General features: G+C 39.8%; 1 protein-coding gene across 1 annotated transcript in view; it reads right to left on the bottom strand.

The window, feature by feature from the left end:
• Positions 1–11829: 11829 nt before the first annotated feature.
• arl15b (ADP-ribosylation factor-like 15b) overlaps positions 11830–17974 on the bottom strand; it is a 110456-nt gene continuing 104311 nt past the window's right edge. Inside the window, exon 5 of the mRNA XM_036529699.1 lies at positions 11830–12283. Within this exon, the coding sequence (XP_036385592.1) occupies positions 12131–12283 (153 nt within the window). The 3' untranslated portion in view covers positions 11830–12130. The remainder of the gene's footprint in view (positions 12284–17974) is intronic.

Below are 17974 nucleotides of genomic sequence, written 5' to 3'. Positions count from 1 at the left end.
ATTCTGGATGCCTTAGTTAAACCAAGCAGCATACAGCAAGTCAGTGTCCGAACCACCAATCCAAGCACTCCCCCCCCTGCTGGATTCAACAGAGAGCATATGACCAAAACTTGGCTCAGATGCTTTAAATCTATATTCTATTTTCAACATCGGCCTGCCATTGGGAGGAGAGCAGTTGTTACTCATAGTGCTGCGTGGAGCTTAGAGACAGCTGAAACAATTAGGTGCAGACCAGTGATGAGCAGAGGGATTGTTTGGACTGGAATTTGAATTCATCAGTTTCGTCCTGAGCACAGAGAGTGCAGCTCTCTAACACTGATGTATTTTCACCCCTCCGGACATATTACACACCCCAAGGTCCATATTGTGTTCTCTTATTTTATCTCTTATTTTATCCTCCCTGATTGTTTTGACGTAACCCTCTCTGTGAAGAGAGATTACCTTTTTATGGACCCTTCTGCCTGCACTGTGAGCTGGAGGCTCTTTTGGCAGGACACTGTCTGGGAAGGAGCTGGGACCTCAGTGTGTCCATATCCAATATCTGTGGCGACGCTGTGCTCGCTTTTCAGATTTATATGAATTGGCAGCTAGAGCAAGATCCAGGAAGATATTGAATTGCTTTCAACTACAAGACATAATAGTTGTGTTGTAGCACAATTGGGAGCATAAAGCTCAAACAAATGGTCCAGTTAAATGTCTCTGTTTTTTTATCAACTCTTATTTTTAGGTAGTTTTTTTTTAATCATTTTTGTGATTTTTAGAGCTGATAAACATTTCTTTATACAAATTTTATTATGTTATAGATTGCTTTCTGTAGTTTTCATGAAATTTTGGATAAAAATATGAATCAATTAATTTACTGGTACAAAAATATATGCATGATGAAACAAGTGGGCTTTGCAATGTTTTTATATATTGTCATGTGTCAGACAGTCATCTAACACAACTTACAAAGGATGTGTACAAAGATATTTATCGTCACATCATTGTATTTAAAGTTATATATCCCCAAAATAGATTTATTACATGAAACATGATCAAGGTGGAGGTAGAAGGACGTAGTACTAAATGAAAACAAGATGTTTCCACTGGTTTGGATACAAATACTGGAGTTGTTTTGGTAACCGTATAGAACACTGTTTGAAAGAATCTGTCTCCTGCAAAGAACCTCAGGAGTTATACTTGTAGGGCTGAACTTTGTGAGTCCAGATTTCCCTAATTCTCCTTTTTGAATTAAGGGTGACATTATATGGAAATACTTAAGACAGGAAATCTACAGTCATCGCCAATTAATGCCTTTTTAGAATAACACCCCAATGTCATTTTAACAGGTGTAAGACATACAAAAATGTAACCTATAAAATCAGGAGAGATGTTAAGACAAGATCAATGCCCATATCCTTCCAAAATATATATTAGCTTATTACATAACTGCATGGTTGTTAAAGGCAGAGTGATGGCACAACTGATCATTTAAAAATAAATGTGTTCAAGGACATGAGCTTCAAAAGCCTGCTCCCTTACAATGTCTCCGGAAGATATTTCAGATGTATTTCAGTGACATCACAGAACATGTCCTGGACAATATTTACTTCAGTAACCACATTTATATATTTTTTGTAAATATTAAATCTAGTCCAGATTCCTTGCCCTCCTTCTTAGCAGAGCTGTGACGTTAGACACACTCAGAGTAGGACCATTCACACTGTGGGTAAAGGGATGGTCTGCTTTCAGAAAGTAAGAGTAGCTCCATCTACCTGCAAGGAACAAATCACACTGAAAGGAATGTAATTTAGTTCAAATTGTGCAATGAAGGCATTGTCAAAAGGACAGACTAAGTTTTGACAGATACATAAACCCCTCACCCTCCCACCCACCCCAAAAAGGTTCTCACAAAGAAGAAAAAAAACAACAGAAAGTATCCATGGCATGCTGCTTAATTTGAGTTCAGGTCTCTTCAAAGGATCACATTTAGATGGGTCGGCTTCCTCTTTGGTTCTCAGGGCCGGACTGGAAGGTCCTCTCCTGGGACTGAAGGCATGCCACAGCATAACACTCTCATTTTCCGCTATTTATCTGCTTGTATTCTTCTCTTCCTCTTTGCCATTCATCGCTGGGAGGATGTTCTCTTTCCCCCCTTCTCCTTTATCTGGAACTGTGATTCACCACCAAGGGTGAGATCAAAGATGCCATTGATCGGTGACTCAATAAGGAAAAAGCTTGAATGGCTTGAGGCCTTGCACTCTCTCTTCAGATACTGGAATCTCAGTTCCAGTTTAATGAGGGTTCAGCCCAATAAACTTACCAAAACGTGGCAAACATGTCAGGCGTGGAAGACAAGGTCTTATTTGACTCGGGAATACCTGCCTGACTGTGCAATATGTCTTAAGTTTGTCATTTTGCTGTATATTACCATAAGAAAATAAATAAATAAATAAAAAAGAACATGCAGCATACATTTTAGTCACTTAAACAGAAAGATAAGAAAAAGAAATAAAGTGCAAATCTCCATGAAGAATATAGCATGTATCTCCTTGTAGAATGCTTTCAATATTTTCATACTGCAAATTTTAAATGAATAAATTGATTGTGGAAATATGGTATGACATGAAATCTGTTGTGTTCTGTGCAATCAGGAGACATGTGTCCCCATTTCACGAGTGCCTGGGACTTTTTAGGAAATGGAAATGTGTTTATTCATTTTATTTATCAGTTGACCTTTTAAATAAATTGACCCGTGCTAGTGAAAAATATCTCTTTTTTTAGTTTATCATCATCATCACTCAACACAAAATCTCATCACTCAACACAAAATCTCAGCATAATGTTCTTTTTTTATTTTGTAATCTGCAAGACTAATCATTAATGCTTCTGTGTAAAATACATTTAGCTTTTTTGTTAAAATAACAGAAGGTACACCAAATGCAAGGTTGGTCAAGCGTGTAAAATGTTAGTTGCATGGGAGCATTCAGTGTAATGATTCTGAATATAACATTTAATAATAAATACATAAAAAATAAAAACAAAAAAAATGTTTGCAATGCTTGAATACAGAGAGTGATTCTTGTGGCCAAGCCCCCCAAAGTAAAGCGGTTTCTCAGTATTGCAGCAGGGCCCTGTGCCTGTAGCAGGCCCACAACTCGCGTGTCCTCTGCAGCAACGGGGCCCGGGCCCGCGGATCCGCCCGTGCGGCAGGCGCTCACACGGCCGCGCGCAGAAAGAGTTAATCAATGGCTGCTAAAGGAGAAAAGCAGAGTCCCGGACCCTGTCCCGCCTGAAGGAGATGTGTGGAGGCAGCGGTGAAAGAGGCGGAAGATTAATGTTCCAAAGGGGCGCTCTGACAGCCTTTCCTCCCACCGCGCAGCGCCTGGGTGGGCCGATTGGTCTTGGATGTCACTTTTGCCACTTAATCTTGTGTATGAGAAACAGACTGACACACCCCGGCTGACCAGCTCTGTATAGATGTCAACTGGACAGACACATGAAAGGGACACTTTGCTCCTTTATTATTGTTATTATTGTTAAATTGTTACTATTATTATTATTACAACTATTATCACCATAATAATGATAATAATAATAATAATAATAAAATCAAATTTAATTAGTTCATTCATTAATTAACCATCAAAATCAATGAAAACACTCACTACAGTATAAAAATTTGTAATATTTGTAATATTTCTGTTTGCCCCACAAGGATGTCTATGCTAAGATTAATATCGCTTAGTTTTGAGATTTTTTCTGGCTCCCATACATGTATGTTTATTGTTTTTACTTGTGTATATGTATTGATAAAAGAATGCATGGTCTGTTTTAACTTTACTCTTTGAAGTCCACCACTTGATTAATACAGCAAACAGTGGACAATTTTTTGCAGTGTTTCTCCAAATATCTTTTAAAGGCTGTTAAAGAAATCTTTCTCAACTGTGAAATGAAATTGATGCCGAACCACTAGGTTTTCCAAAGCCTGTAATGAGTTCCCATTAGTGTCATGTGCATTATTTCTCCTGTCACTCTGTTGGTTAGAAGTTCTCATCACTTTGTTTCCCCCTTTCATCCCGCGTACATCAGAGAATGAATGGATGCAGCCACTGATCACAGCCTCCCAAGAATTTCAGGTATTTTATGGAACGGAGGGATTCCCAGACAGATTACTGTTTTTAAATGAGCAGCTGTTCTCTCTCTTGCGGTTATGTCTGGCGCACAAACAGACCGGAGCCGTTTGGGTAAGTCAACGCAAAGGAGCACACCATGGCTTCACTGCTGTAATGGAAGCACAAAAACCTTTATTAGTGCACTATGTGTAAATATAGACAAGTCACCCAGTAGACACCACACAGGGAGAATCCCACCTCTGTAAGTCATGAGATGGTTCAGCCCTAAAATCGCATGGAACTGCAGACCCTTTGAAATGTATAATTGTAACTGATAGAGGGAATATGAGGAAAGATTTGCTCATCAGTTACTATGTATCATCTTCAAATCTAGAGATTAATTAATGTCAAATACCACTTGGACTGGAGCTTACTGGTTGCCTTTTCCAGTTGCCTTAATGTGATGGTTGTATGTATTACACTGAGTTGGACCCTTGGGCTATAACACTGTAGTTGGTCACACCCTTGTGATTTGGTCACACCTCATTTCTTTTTGTTATACACTTTATAAATATGTATTTTGGGATCAATCTTTGATTTTTTTATATTGAGCATAGAACTGTCAAAGTTAGTTTTCTGTTTAATAAAACCTGTTTTGGTGAATATTACATTATATTTTCCACATAATTTTACCTTGAAACCTCAGTCACAAGGGATGCGGAATTCCAAGATTCCTCAAATGAATTTCAGAGTATTCATTAGCGAAATGGTTCAGTATGACATGACATGAAGCAGGTCTTCGGGGATCTTTGGGCTGACTTGGAGTCCAGTCTGTCAGGGAGGCAAACATATCAGTGTGGCCATAGGACAGCGCTGAGAGGCCCACACTGATATGCCCCATCTGGAGTAGAAGGGACTGGTCCTGACCAAAGCATGAGGACAGCAGAGCCCTGCGTCCAGCTGGGGAGAGGGCCAAAGCCAGGCAGAAGATCCTTGAATGCTCCCCAGGATTGGGTCGGGTAGGAGGAGAAGAGCAGAGGGCAGAAAAAAGGGAGGAGGTTGGATTCACAGACAGCTCATGCAATGGGAAGGGGAGGTTAGTAGGCCATTTACAAACACAATTTACTGGTTTGGGGTTGGTTTTTGGGAGAGTGGGAGTGGGTAAAGAAATTTCTTGCCCTCCCAAACATTGGTTATTAAACTTCTATTTATATAAGCCTTTCACTGACTGTCTTATTCACGCCATTCCTATTAACTGACCATGACTCTTAATGTCCTCTGAGTTCACGTCCATCCCAATCCTGTAACCTATCCCTCTGCAAGAACTCTCCCTATGCACTTCACTTGTGACGTCACACAAAATAATAGGAAACTGGGGCACTGGTGCTGATATTCCACCTCATATCCTGTTCTGATGGTGACCAAATATGGCTCCCACATCAGCCAAACCAACCCAATTCAAAATGACGCAATCCAAACACAGGTGTTTTCCCTGGACGGAAATCACTTGTATACTCTGCCTTTGAAAAAAGTCATTTTTCTCTTTTGCGCTTAAAACATTTGTGTTGAAGCACTAAACTCTGCCCACAGCATGCCGTCACAGAGATTGCTTTCCACTGTAAACTGTTTGGATTGGGGGAGAGGTCCACCTACAGGTCTTGGCCCATGGTCCTCAATGACAGCATCTAAAGGCTGTGCTGTTTTGAAGTCAAATGTAAATGGGTCGTTTACTATTTACTGTCCAATGCTGATTGATGCATTAGCTGTTGTGTGTTTGAACACACATGTTGTTACCCCTTTTTGACAAAACTGGAAAAGTGTAAACTGTACGGAGCCATTCCTGCTGCAGTGAGAACGGGTTCATGTCTTATTCTTCATGTTTTAATTTCATCAATAAATCACCTCCATGTGTATGAGTTCCACTCTGAGAGCATAAGCTGCTGGCTGGCTCCTTCTTCTGGTGAGCATGACCATTTGAATTTCAATTTTCCAATTTTCAGTGTCACTCAGATTTTGTCTGGGCAGGACAGCAGCTTGGACACTCTTTCCTGCTCTACCTCGGTCCGTCTCCCGGAACCATCCAGATCAAGTTTGCCGCACTTTCACCCATTTTCTTTGCTTCTGGACATTCTGTTTTTCTCAGCTGTTACACTGCAATATTGTTATCTTGACACACTGGAGCAAAAATAGAGAAGCGAGTGCTACAGGTCACACATGCTGTGTGATAGAGGATGCATAAAGTACTGAGGAACGAACACAACAGCACTTCAAACCTGTCCCTATACTTATTTGTGTTTGTTCTAGCCTGCATTATTCTCATTCAACTCTTGTCCACTTTACCATCTTCCAACTCCACAGATAATCTTTTCTACTACCAAGAGCTCTTAATAAGCACAGACAGACTTTTAAGTAACTATTTACAATGGAAAAAGAAATAAGAAATGGAGAAAAAAAGTTAAAGAAAAACCTGGGAGCTGGTTTTTGACATTCAAATTCAATTCAATTTCCATGCAGTATAATTTGTTCCAAGTGACCAATTTAAGCCATTTTTAGCGCTTACAGATGGTGTTCTTCATCAGTTTTTAGATTTTAAAACTGGCTGCAGTATCCCCCATTCCTCCACACAAAATGAAGGTCTAAACTTCAAACAGTAAACCCCTTCCCTATGTTTGTCCTCATGCACACCATGGAGAGTCTGCGTTGGTCTGATCATGTTAACGGAACATATTCACACACATGAAGAAAAATTCTCTCAGATTGATAGAGATTTCAAGTCTTCAGCAATCAGCACAATATTAGCAGTTTTCACAGCACTTTCAGTTATGTTTGTCCACATCTCTATACACACAGATTACTTGATTGTTAGCAACTGACACATTTAATTCTCACCAGACTGGTATACACATATCCCTCCGATGCGCTATTTTATGGTAATCAGTGTCAGGTTATTATTGCCAAGTTTACATATTGCTTCATTTTAAAAGACTTTGTGATAATTCTCTTAAAGTGCTTCAAGTGCAGGGCTTTGACAGTCACAATGCTATCAGTATACAAATGGATTATAGGCTGCGCTTCTTCCCCGCATTGCTGGCATTCAGCCACAGGGAAATGATCCTACTACACACAGTCTGAAATCGAGAGTGACTCAGGAAACTTCTTTCATTGGTAAATGGCATGCCGAGCATTAAAATGACCCTACAGAGTTTAGGATGAATCCCATACCAGCCCAACATCTCCCTGTTAAGAGTTAGCTATACCATAGTATAAGCTGAAAACATGACAGGGGCCTGACGTGCCAACCTCTGCTTCAACTTTTTTAACGTGGTCTCTGGATTTGGTTGGCATGACTGATTCTGTTTTTGCTTTTCTAATTCAGCAGGGACACGGTTGGCAAGAGGTAGGGTTGGAACTGCACACATAACGCCACTGGCTCTCTCGAGCACAAAGAAATGTTTCGCCTTAATGAAGAGCTCCCATTGCTGACTGTGTCTCTGCCCGGCACTGTTGTTGTTTTGAGGTGTTGAGAATGTTGTGTCTGTTGGTGAATCAGCACTCAGCTAGAGGACTGGCAGTGGGAGGAGGGGCAGCCAATTCCCTCATTAACAGCCTTGGTGGGACCAGCTTCCTGCATTCCTGGAAGTAAAGACAGGGTGAGCGCTAGAAAGGTGTCAACACAGACAGAAAGAAATCCAAACGCACCTGAGGCTTTTGCTCCACATTATGTTACCTACAGCTAAGGTTGTTGCACTATGGCACCCATTCTTAATTTTTCTCAGGCCTGTATATAACCAGGGTTTTCGGTGGTTTAGTTTACAGAGAAATGTATCCCACAGTGCTCCACTTCCAAATGTTAAATATGAATTTTTAAAACAAGCTGATACTTTTGTTGTGAAAAACACCTAGATTGATTTGATTTTGCATGAATGAACCTGCAAACACCTGTTTGTTAGGCAGTGACAGACAGATGAAAGACTTGATAAGGAGGTAAGTTGGCTTCCATCCTCATAGGTGTGAGGAAAGGTTTCAGTAGAGTCTGGTAATAAGTTCAGTGATTATTTTCCCCAGTGACAGAAGTAAGCAAGCTTATTACCTTAAAATGTGTATTTACTATACAGTAGAGCTACTACCCTATGCTTCATGGTACAAAATTTAGTTGAATTCAACAAATCATACCTAAAAGTATAACTGTGAAATACTAATGGGAATAAAACTTCATTTTATTATTATATTGTCACAAAACACAAATGTAAATACATACCTCTACTGCAAGAATCCTATGATTAAAACATATGACAGCAGAATTTAGGGGTCTGTTATATTTTAAAATCCACAATAAAATAAATTACTTGCATATCAGTGGAAAACATTCAGTTTTATGTTTTGTTTATTTGAAACAGCTCCATGTATTTGGTCATCGTCAGCAGAGATTTACAAACCTAATTTTTAATAACAATTCATTTACAGATCTGCTTCTGAAGCCAAAAAACATCCTATAAAAACTGGAACAGGTGATTTGCTACAGTGACACAGCAGTGATTGGATCTGCTCAGTGCTTCGCAGCTGACATCACCTCTGGCTTTCAAATCATGTTTATTTGGCCAGATGTGACTGTTGACACACATAGGAAACGCCTCACTCTAGTGTTGGGGCATTTGCTCCATTTGCTGCTATCCCAAAAAACACAAAAGAAACAAAGGTCCAAACAGCAGCATCCCTGGCAGCGCTGTGGGACCCCACGTGCGGGGTGGGCTGCACCAGGCCAGGATGTGGCTGCGCTGGTTTGTTTCTAACCCTGCGCACTGAAAGCATCTCCTCACGGCACAGTGTTGCTGTCAGTGGGACTCCTCAGAGGGAAGGTGAAAAAGGGTCCCAGATAAGAGCGAGATCATGGAGACCAGCTGGCTGTCAGGGGAACATCTGCTGCCCTTCCGTTGTTGCCGAATCTAACAGCAGTGAGGGTGGCTGGCTGCTGAGAACGCCGCACACCATCAGCAAGCCACGCTGAGAGGACATCAGCAATGGTCTCTTTGGATGTGTGTGCTTTTGTTCAGGGGATGCTTTCAGCCTGTATTCATGGAAGAACACTGTGACAATAAAACACTGGAACTCTAAGTTAAAGCGATGGCTCAAGTGATCATAATTAAATTATAACAGTTAAATAGTTGTAGGTTTTACCATTTTTACGTAGTAAAAGAGAAGTTACTGCTATTAAAGAAACAGCATAAATTATTATTGTGTTAGGGTGGTCTCTACAGGTCACAATTGTGTTTTCATAGAGGTTTAAAAATTGTTTTCTGAATGGTTTATAATTTTAATATTAAGTACACCACAGTTTTCCCCCATTCATTAACGCCACCAAACCTGACATAACAGAATAGAACAGATCTTTATTTGACCATTTCTATTTTTCCTGTCACAAATGCCCATTCAGATGTGTTGGCAGCACAAGACTTCCTCTAATAAATGAATAAAGACAATCAACGGCTGCCAGATACTGTGTAGCTGTACAGTAAGATGTGACAAGTGAAAATAAGTGGAAATTGTTACAGAAAAATAGGTTCTAATGCAAACACGGAGGATTCCCAACTTCAGAGCAATACATTTGCAATTCAGGAGAAATGTGCTCACCTCTTTTCTGTTACTTTATTAGTTCATTAAGAGCTTCTATTGATGTCATGTGAAACAATGCAGAATGTCACTTTCTCTTTCCCTAGGCTCATGAACACCAGTGGAATTTAAAATTAAATCCATGGAAAATTATATTTTACCAGCAGTACATGTATAGGCCCTTAACTGAGCAGGCATGAACTATGGTATACAGCATTACATGTAAAACTACCATGCAGTATGTCTTAAAACACACATCACAGTGAGTGTTAAAAATATTTTGTGATTAAATACAAGTAATGTTGATGCAAATGTAAATGTACAGTTGAGGAACAAGCATATAAAAATAAAACTAATTTTAAGTGTATATAAACCCAATATTTAATTCTCATCATTGATAAACACTGTGAGATCCTGAGCTGATTTTATGAAAACCTGGAATTCTCTTCATTGGCTGCATAATAATTTCACATCTCTCAATGACAAATGGGGAAAAAGCCATCCAAGTCCACTATTCAGCCTTTATTGTCATTATTGGACAATGGAAATCATGTATAAATTACACATATACACAGCAGAATAGCTGAATGACTATTAGTTACCCACCAAAATAAAATGCTAAATATAGATTTTTCCAGTATAAACACAGGCATATGCCCTGTCATCTAACAAGACTACCTGTAATAAATGTACAAATTCCTTGCTCTTATAAATGAATTACAAAAAAGGCAGCTGAGTTGGCTAATAGGGTATAAAAATTTGATAGATTCTATAAATACAGCAAATGCACCAAGCATACTCTAAGAAGTAGTGAATGCAGAAATTGTTTTTTGTCATTGTTTAACAGTTTGGGCTGATCACTTTGGGACACTTGTAGCACATAAAATGTTTGAAAATGAGGACTTGAGATGCTTATACTCGCTGTTGTTGACAAAACGTTGTAACGCCATTTCAAATAGTTCCTCTGGAGCATAAGGATACAAGCAGTGGGGAGATGTGACAGACCTACCTAACAGCTGGAAGAAACTAGGGTATTAGACAGCACACTGCTGAGGCACAAGTGTCACCACTGCTGATTGATAGTGTTTGTATTCCACACAGAGAGATATGCCATGGGCAGTCACAAGTTTGTAAAGTACATTCACAACCAACAACAACACAAAGGACATCAACCAAAACAAACATCAAACAATAGTGTAAATAGGTGAGCTAAAGAAACTTTACAAGAAAATGTGCTTGTAAAGTTTGTTCTGTAAATTTGTACAGCTTAATATGTGCAGCTCATGTCCACTGAACAGGATATACTGCAATTCCAGCAAGTGCTGCATTCATTGATACTGAAAAAACCATGAGCTCTACAGTAACTAACATTAATGAAGATAGTTTCAGAACAGAAAAAAATGTATATTTTGCTTAAATGTGTTACTCAAAGGTATGGAAAAGCACACTGTAGTTAGACTGAACAGAGCTCTGTATTTATTTTGGGTCTAACTTTTACACTTATTTTTTCAGGACAGACAATTTGCACTGCTTGGAAGCTTCTATAAATTTAAAACACCTCAATGACAGAGACTAATTGAAATCCAACAAATTTCTATCAGTAATAGAGAGTTGATAGCATCATGGCTGAAAATCATCCCTTATTTTTATAATTTTTCTTCTTTGTTAAAAAAAAAAAAAACCACACACTTTGAAACAGTCTGTACAGTTCATGCTTTGTGCTCCAACATGCATTTCAGTGAACTCCTGTGGCAAACCAGGAAGAACTTGCCTTAAGTCAAACCTCTCTGTTTTTGGACAGTTCGGCATCCCACCTTCGTCTGTTCTGATGTGTTTTAATGTGTCTTTCCTCTTTATGGAGGTTAAACAGGAGAGCCTCCTTTGTACTGTATGTAAAGATAAAAACTGACTTTTTAAAACATGTGATTTAAGGCCTTCGACAACAAACCTGTGTCACTACAACATTCCATGTTATCAGGATAAATTACTGATGTACTTGACAACCATGCTTTCCAGTCATTCTAAATATCACGTATACAGTATGTTTTGAAAAATGAACTATTCAGTAGCAATATGCAACTACATATGTATTGAAGACGACAAGTGTACCAAAATGTCCCTGTAATTGAATTACCCATGGCATTCCAATAAAATGGCACATAGAGCAGTAAACAATATGTCAGTAATAAGTCATTTTTACAACTTGCATTTTTTAATGATCATGATCATATTAAGGGAACTGAACTTGATATCTATGCTGTTCCTAGAGGGTTCTATATGGTCACTGACTACCATTTATGGCCAATAAAGTCACTTGCTCTGCTATTAAGACCATGTTGATACACCCACTGGCAACAACAGAAAGAGCAGAGTGAGATGCCAGCTGTGTTCTGACAGTTTGTGTTTGGGCTGTAGTTTATGTTGATTCATATCCTGCCTGGCTCCATGTCCTTCTCCTCCAGCAGGCTGATCAGCTGGCTGAAACTTTCCCTCACAGCCTCCATGTTGTCCACTGAACTGGCTTCTAGAATCCAACTCTTCCCTCGTGCCAGTGGTTCCAATTCAAAATACTTCTTTATCTAGATAAAGAGAAAAGGGAAAAATAAATAATCAGAACAATATCCATGTTCCTTCCAGCCCTCCTTTCTTGCAGTTCTAACCCTGTCCAAACAAATGTCCCTCCTGATAAAAATGAAGGAGCCAGTATGTTGTTTTATTTGGTGACATGCTTGGCAGATCTTGCCTGCTCTGGATGTTTGTGGATGGATCACTTGCTTGGGAAATGGAATGGAATTGACAGCCCCAGAGACCAAAGGCCTCAAACTGTCAAATGGAAACATCATGAAAGGAGAGCGGAGAAGCAACCTGCCGCCCCAATTAGTTTTCCATACACAATAAACAATCGTTACAAGTCACTCAAAGACATTGGACAAACGCTTTGCAAAATCCTCAACTCAACAGGGACCGATGAAGAGAAATGACTGGAAGTTCACACACTGAAGGAAAAAAAGGATAAGGCAGCTAAAAAAACAACCCAATAATAGAAATAATAAAACATAATGTAGATTCTGGGCCTTGTGCTGTTATCAACAGTTGATTATAAGGATCACGTTAGCTTAATATTCACCACATGATTTATTGGAATGTGTTTGCGGTTTGTTGTATGAGCGCAAAACAAAACCATCTGCTACATAAAAGGCATCTGAAGGAAACATGGCTCTTCCTCCCCACTACAGGTCTCACTTCATTTCACTACTGCACATTAGGCTAATCGAGCCATTTCCACAGCTGTGAAAGGACTTTCATGTCTTTCAGTGGTGATTAAAGTTTGACTCTTGTTATTGAGATGTATGAAACACCTACAATATCACAACACACAGTAGTTACATGAATTAATGTCATCAGAGGAAATAAAACACTGTAACTCACCTAATCAGTTATTTTGCAATGACTAAACGTGTCAAGCTATTAGTTGAGTAAGTAAAGGAGTAGCTCACACTTAATCATACAGGACATCAGACAAGACATCCTTTACTCCACTACATTATGTATCAGTATGGGAACATCTTCATTTGTTTTAATAACTAGAACTAACAAAACACAAGCTTTGGAAATCCTTTTGCTGGAACAACCTACTGCAGTCCAGAATCTTTTGTCCAGAATATTTTCCTCTGTCATCTTACAAATGTCCATTGTTAAAGACTCATTCTTTATAAACTTGTGTGTGTGTGTATAGATTAATAACACATACAAGTTTAACACATAACAAATACATAACACACACATATATAATACACACAAGGGAGGTAACCAGCTTTACAATGCATCTGGGGAATACAGTGAGGAGACTTGCTAAACAATAATTTTACAATACAAAATCTATCAACAATTCACTAAAAGGTTAATGTCATAGCCAGACATGGTGCAGAGAATTAGAAATGAAATGTCCATTGTTCACATGCATTAATGAGGGGCAACATCAAGTCCTGCGGTTAGAGTGTGACCTGTACAAAGCAAGAGCTGCTATCCCCTGGAAATAAATGGGTATTTCTCCGCAGTGAAACTAATGTCTTTGCAATGGGCATGCCCGCCACACTAGAAGGTAAGAAACAGCATATTCCATTTTCACTGCTCCTTCAGTTCCTCTCTAACCTTCATAAACACTCTTAAATAAGCAGCACAAAACAATACCATATGCTACAGTAGTACCAAGTCCATTTCAGCATAGAAAATCCATGTTTTATTAATTAACAGATTTTAAAAATACATTGCAAAATAAAAACAAAACATTCTTGCCTCTACAGTTACTGATCACTGCCAGTCCTTGCATTCCACTGCCTCAGCAATAGCCTGCAGGGGGAAAGTTCATTCCCCAAGTTGTACAAACAGAGCCACAAATATATGAAACAGAAAGAACCTTGGAAAGGAGGCTTTCCACTGATCTGAACTGGCTAATTTAGGGTCTTAGGAAATCAGCAAAAATCCATTCTCCTGTTGTCAGAAAGGTTATTCTCAATATTCTGTGTCAGATCCTAGAGGAACACACAAGTTGGAAAACAAGCAAACTGAGACTCTCACATATTTTTGTTTGCACAGGGCTACAACACAAAATGCCTTGTTTACTGCTTAAAGAAACACAGTAAAATTAGTTGTGTATGTATAATTCTTGCTATGTATAATCCTAATCACTTCTTTCCCACCACTACACTTATAACACAGAAGCTGGGGATAAGATGTGTATTTATTGACTACTGACATTGTATTTTTAGACAAGGTGCATATGAAGAAGCCATGATCTATTCTTCTTGAGAAGCAAAAATAGTGGTAACAAAATATGGGAATGCTAGACCTGTTAAACAGTCTTGCAGAACCCAAATACCTGATGACCAGAGGCCAGAATGGTGTCAGGACAACCTTGACCTTTGACTTTAGACAGAGCTAAAGCACCATCCAAATTTCTGGAGACAGAACCATGGCTGCTTCTGTATTTCCCCACACCTGATTCCTGATTTATGGAGAACTGCACCTTTGACCCTGGACTCCCACAGAGAACTTTCACCTCTGACCTTTAGTGGCCAAGAAAAAACTGCTATCACCATATCTGCTGCATTATGACCACATCCCAACACATGATGGCTGGCTGTGAAAGGAGAAAAAAACACTACTAAACTACACCACTTTCCTCTGGGTATAATGAAGTAAAGCTTATTAGGTGCATATTCTAGAAAATGTAAGAAATAAACCATTAGCCAGAGCACTCCAAAGAAGGCTGGGCACTGGAATGACAATACACTAACAACAGATTTTTAGACTTCAGATTGTGGCCAACAAAACAAAACCAGGCAACATTATATGTAAACTCATCATCTGTATACATCACATATTTAACATGAAAAATACCCCCTGACATTTACAAATGTTGTGTGCATTGAAGAAACATGGAAGTTAAAACCCCAGTTGAGTTACGGTACGCCTTCATTATTGACAAAAGGTGGTTAAATACACATGAGACAGAACCAATTCAGATTAGATCAGGTTCAGATCAGATTCCTTTCTAAAGGTCTGTGGCAAATATGGACCCAACAAATGTGTACACAAATCCTTAATGCAATGCTAACATAATGCTTTACATTCTAAACTTATACATGCAAGTAAGATGTATTCTTTTATCTTTTTAAACTTTTAAGTAGTACTATAGAGAGGCCAGAGTTTTTTGAACATGAAGGCTTTTTTCACTAGAGATACAGGATTTCTTCATGACAGTTTGATACTGGTTAGATTACATGTTCCTCCCTGTCAGGTACAGCACACAACAGAAGGCCAACGTCATGCACAACTACAATCCAATAAGTAGACCATGTTACTCAAGGTTGCCCAGGGTAAGCTTGGCTCAGGGCCTTCTGCTAGAGGTCATAGCTGACATTTGGCTGATAAGGAGCAGTGAGCAGGGTCACCCCTAGCCCTTTCATTCTGTCTTGATGGAGACACATGATGGAAGCTGTTAGACTGACCTTATAGACTGTACTGTCTTGTAAGGGATCAGTCAAAGGACCACCCTAGCCACTGTTTTCACAAAAAACACTTTCCCTCTAAAAATGTATGATGTATATATGTGTGACAGGTAACTCTACAAAACTACTACATTTATTTACTTATCCATAGCATGGCACCATGCAACTTCTAAAACAACATGAATCAGATTTAGCTGCTCAGCCAGACATTTACAGCAATTATTACTACATTTTTATAGATTTAACATAGCTAATCCACAGCAGAGTACTTAACATGGCTAACAAACAGTAATTAACATAGCTAATACACAGCAAAGTAATTAGCATAGCTGATATACAGCAGATCCCCGAGCAACCAGTTTCAGAGGCGGTGTTCAGTCCCAGCACAGCACACATGGGGATGGGTTTAAATGTGTTTGTTCAGACTGACCATAACAAACAATATGAAGATGAGATTCATCTAGCTTCTCAAGGATCCTCTGCTTCTACAAGTGTGACTGGATAACCCTTGTGCTACAGTAGCGTCACAGCAGATGAAACCACCCCAGTCAAATAAGGCTGGAGCCTGCAAAAAAGAATGCCTTCACAATGTCAGTGAATATGTCTGGAAAACATGAACCTCCTCAGACCTGCATCACACTGGTTTTGGCTACAGGCCCTCCTCTGGCTCAGGGCTTGCACTGGCACCCTGTCGAAACAGGGAAGCTACACCTTCCTGTCTGGGTCCACACCCAGCTCCCCACCCCATCCACACAAACCCTCTGCATTCAGTTACACTCTACATAAACACATTCCGAGGTGTTCAAGCAAATAGAAGAGAAAATTGGGACCACACTTTTTAATGCTTACACATCAAATCATTTTGAGTGTGGAGCTCTATAGCCTTGCATTCTGGGTAAGGAAACTGTTAGCTTTAAAGGCCAAATTGGACGAACCTTTCCAAGGGCTTTATTAACACAAATCTCTACCCACTGACAGGTAAGGCTCGTATCACCCAGTGTTTAAATTCAAGTCAACTGCTTGGGGCTGAACATTTCCATCTATCCAAAATTAAATTCACTTTCTTTTTCCATGACTCCAGGAATTTAAACACTGATCAGTCCCTTGCATCTCACCTCATGTCAGTCCACTTCCTCTCCACCTTTCCTGCAAGGGAAGAATTGCTGCATGAACTAGGAGATGCTCATTTCTCTGGGATTAACTCCCACGAACAATTGGGCTTGCTTAACAGCCATGCCTTACAGTCCCTCAAACATGCAGCCAGATGGCTTCTCAGATGACCACTTGGCCACCCAGTCTGGCCTTTTCCTGGTCATTTGGACCCAGTGATTATGTCTCTGGAAGATGTGTCCATGTCAGGAAGCCATTCTATAACACCTAGCATGCTGGCAAAAATCCACCCATAGGAACAGAGCTGGTAGTGTGATAACTAAACAAAACAAAACAAAGCACATGTCTTTTTTGCTTGTTACTACTACGCTTAGGTGCAGAATTGCACCTATTCACACTGTGACCTACCCACCTCTCTCATACAATCCAGCCATGCTTTCTGTGTGCTGTCTGCAGGAATACCAAAGCCTGGCTGTTTTCAGGGGAGCTGCATCACATTACAAACAAAAAGGAAATGACAGTGGCATGATGAGGGACTCGTGTGCAAGGGGATGTAACTGCCATGTAGAAAAGCTCACGGCTGAGAGAGTACGGCCACATGATCAGGCATGAGGTGACCACCTACAGCGTGGGCCACCATTGCTGTTTACATTCTTACCGACCTTTGAAAACATTCACCTTTTTGTCTTTTGGGGCTGTCTTTTAAAACCATAATGACAGACATCTCAACACAGTTTCATCCGGTTGCTATTTGTGCAGCAGGACACAGGTGAGGAGATGCAGTGCATTGTTATTCAGTACATTTCACACACTGACAGCTGATGGTAGGAAAGTGAAGTCAAACAAAAGAAAAGGAAGGGGAAGGCCTGTAACACATATCCTGCAGAGTGCTGCTCCTGGATGTTATCAGGCATAGTAACCTAGGCTTGTAGGACCAACATTCCTCAAACAGGAGGTTCTGCTGCTGTCTGGCTGCGGATGGGATCCCATCTCTGTTTTCAGGGTTTGTGGGGGCAGCTCAACGTGCCAAATCTATAGAATTCTGAGGGGTTTTCACTGACATGCAAAAAATGCCCCGCAAGAGCAAGAACCATTTTGAAAGAAAAAAACTGAAACAATAAAACAAAGCCTCCTTTGAGCCAAGCATCC

This window comes from Megalops cyprinoides, chromosome 5, assembly GCF_013368585.1.
Source record: "Megalops cyprinoides isolate fMegCyp1 chromosome 5, fMegCyp1.pri, whole genome shotgun sequence".
Lineage (NCBI taxonomy): Eukaryota > Metazoa > Chordata > Actinopteri > Elopiformes > Megalopidae > Megalops > Megalops cyprinoides.
Note: the sequence above shows the minus strand (reverse complement) of the source record. Positions and strands in the feature narration are given on the sequence as shown.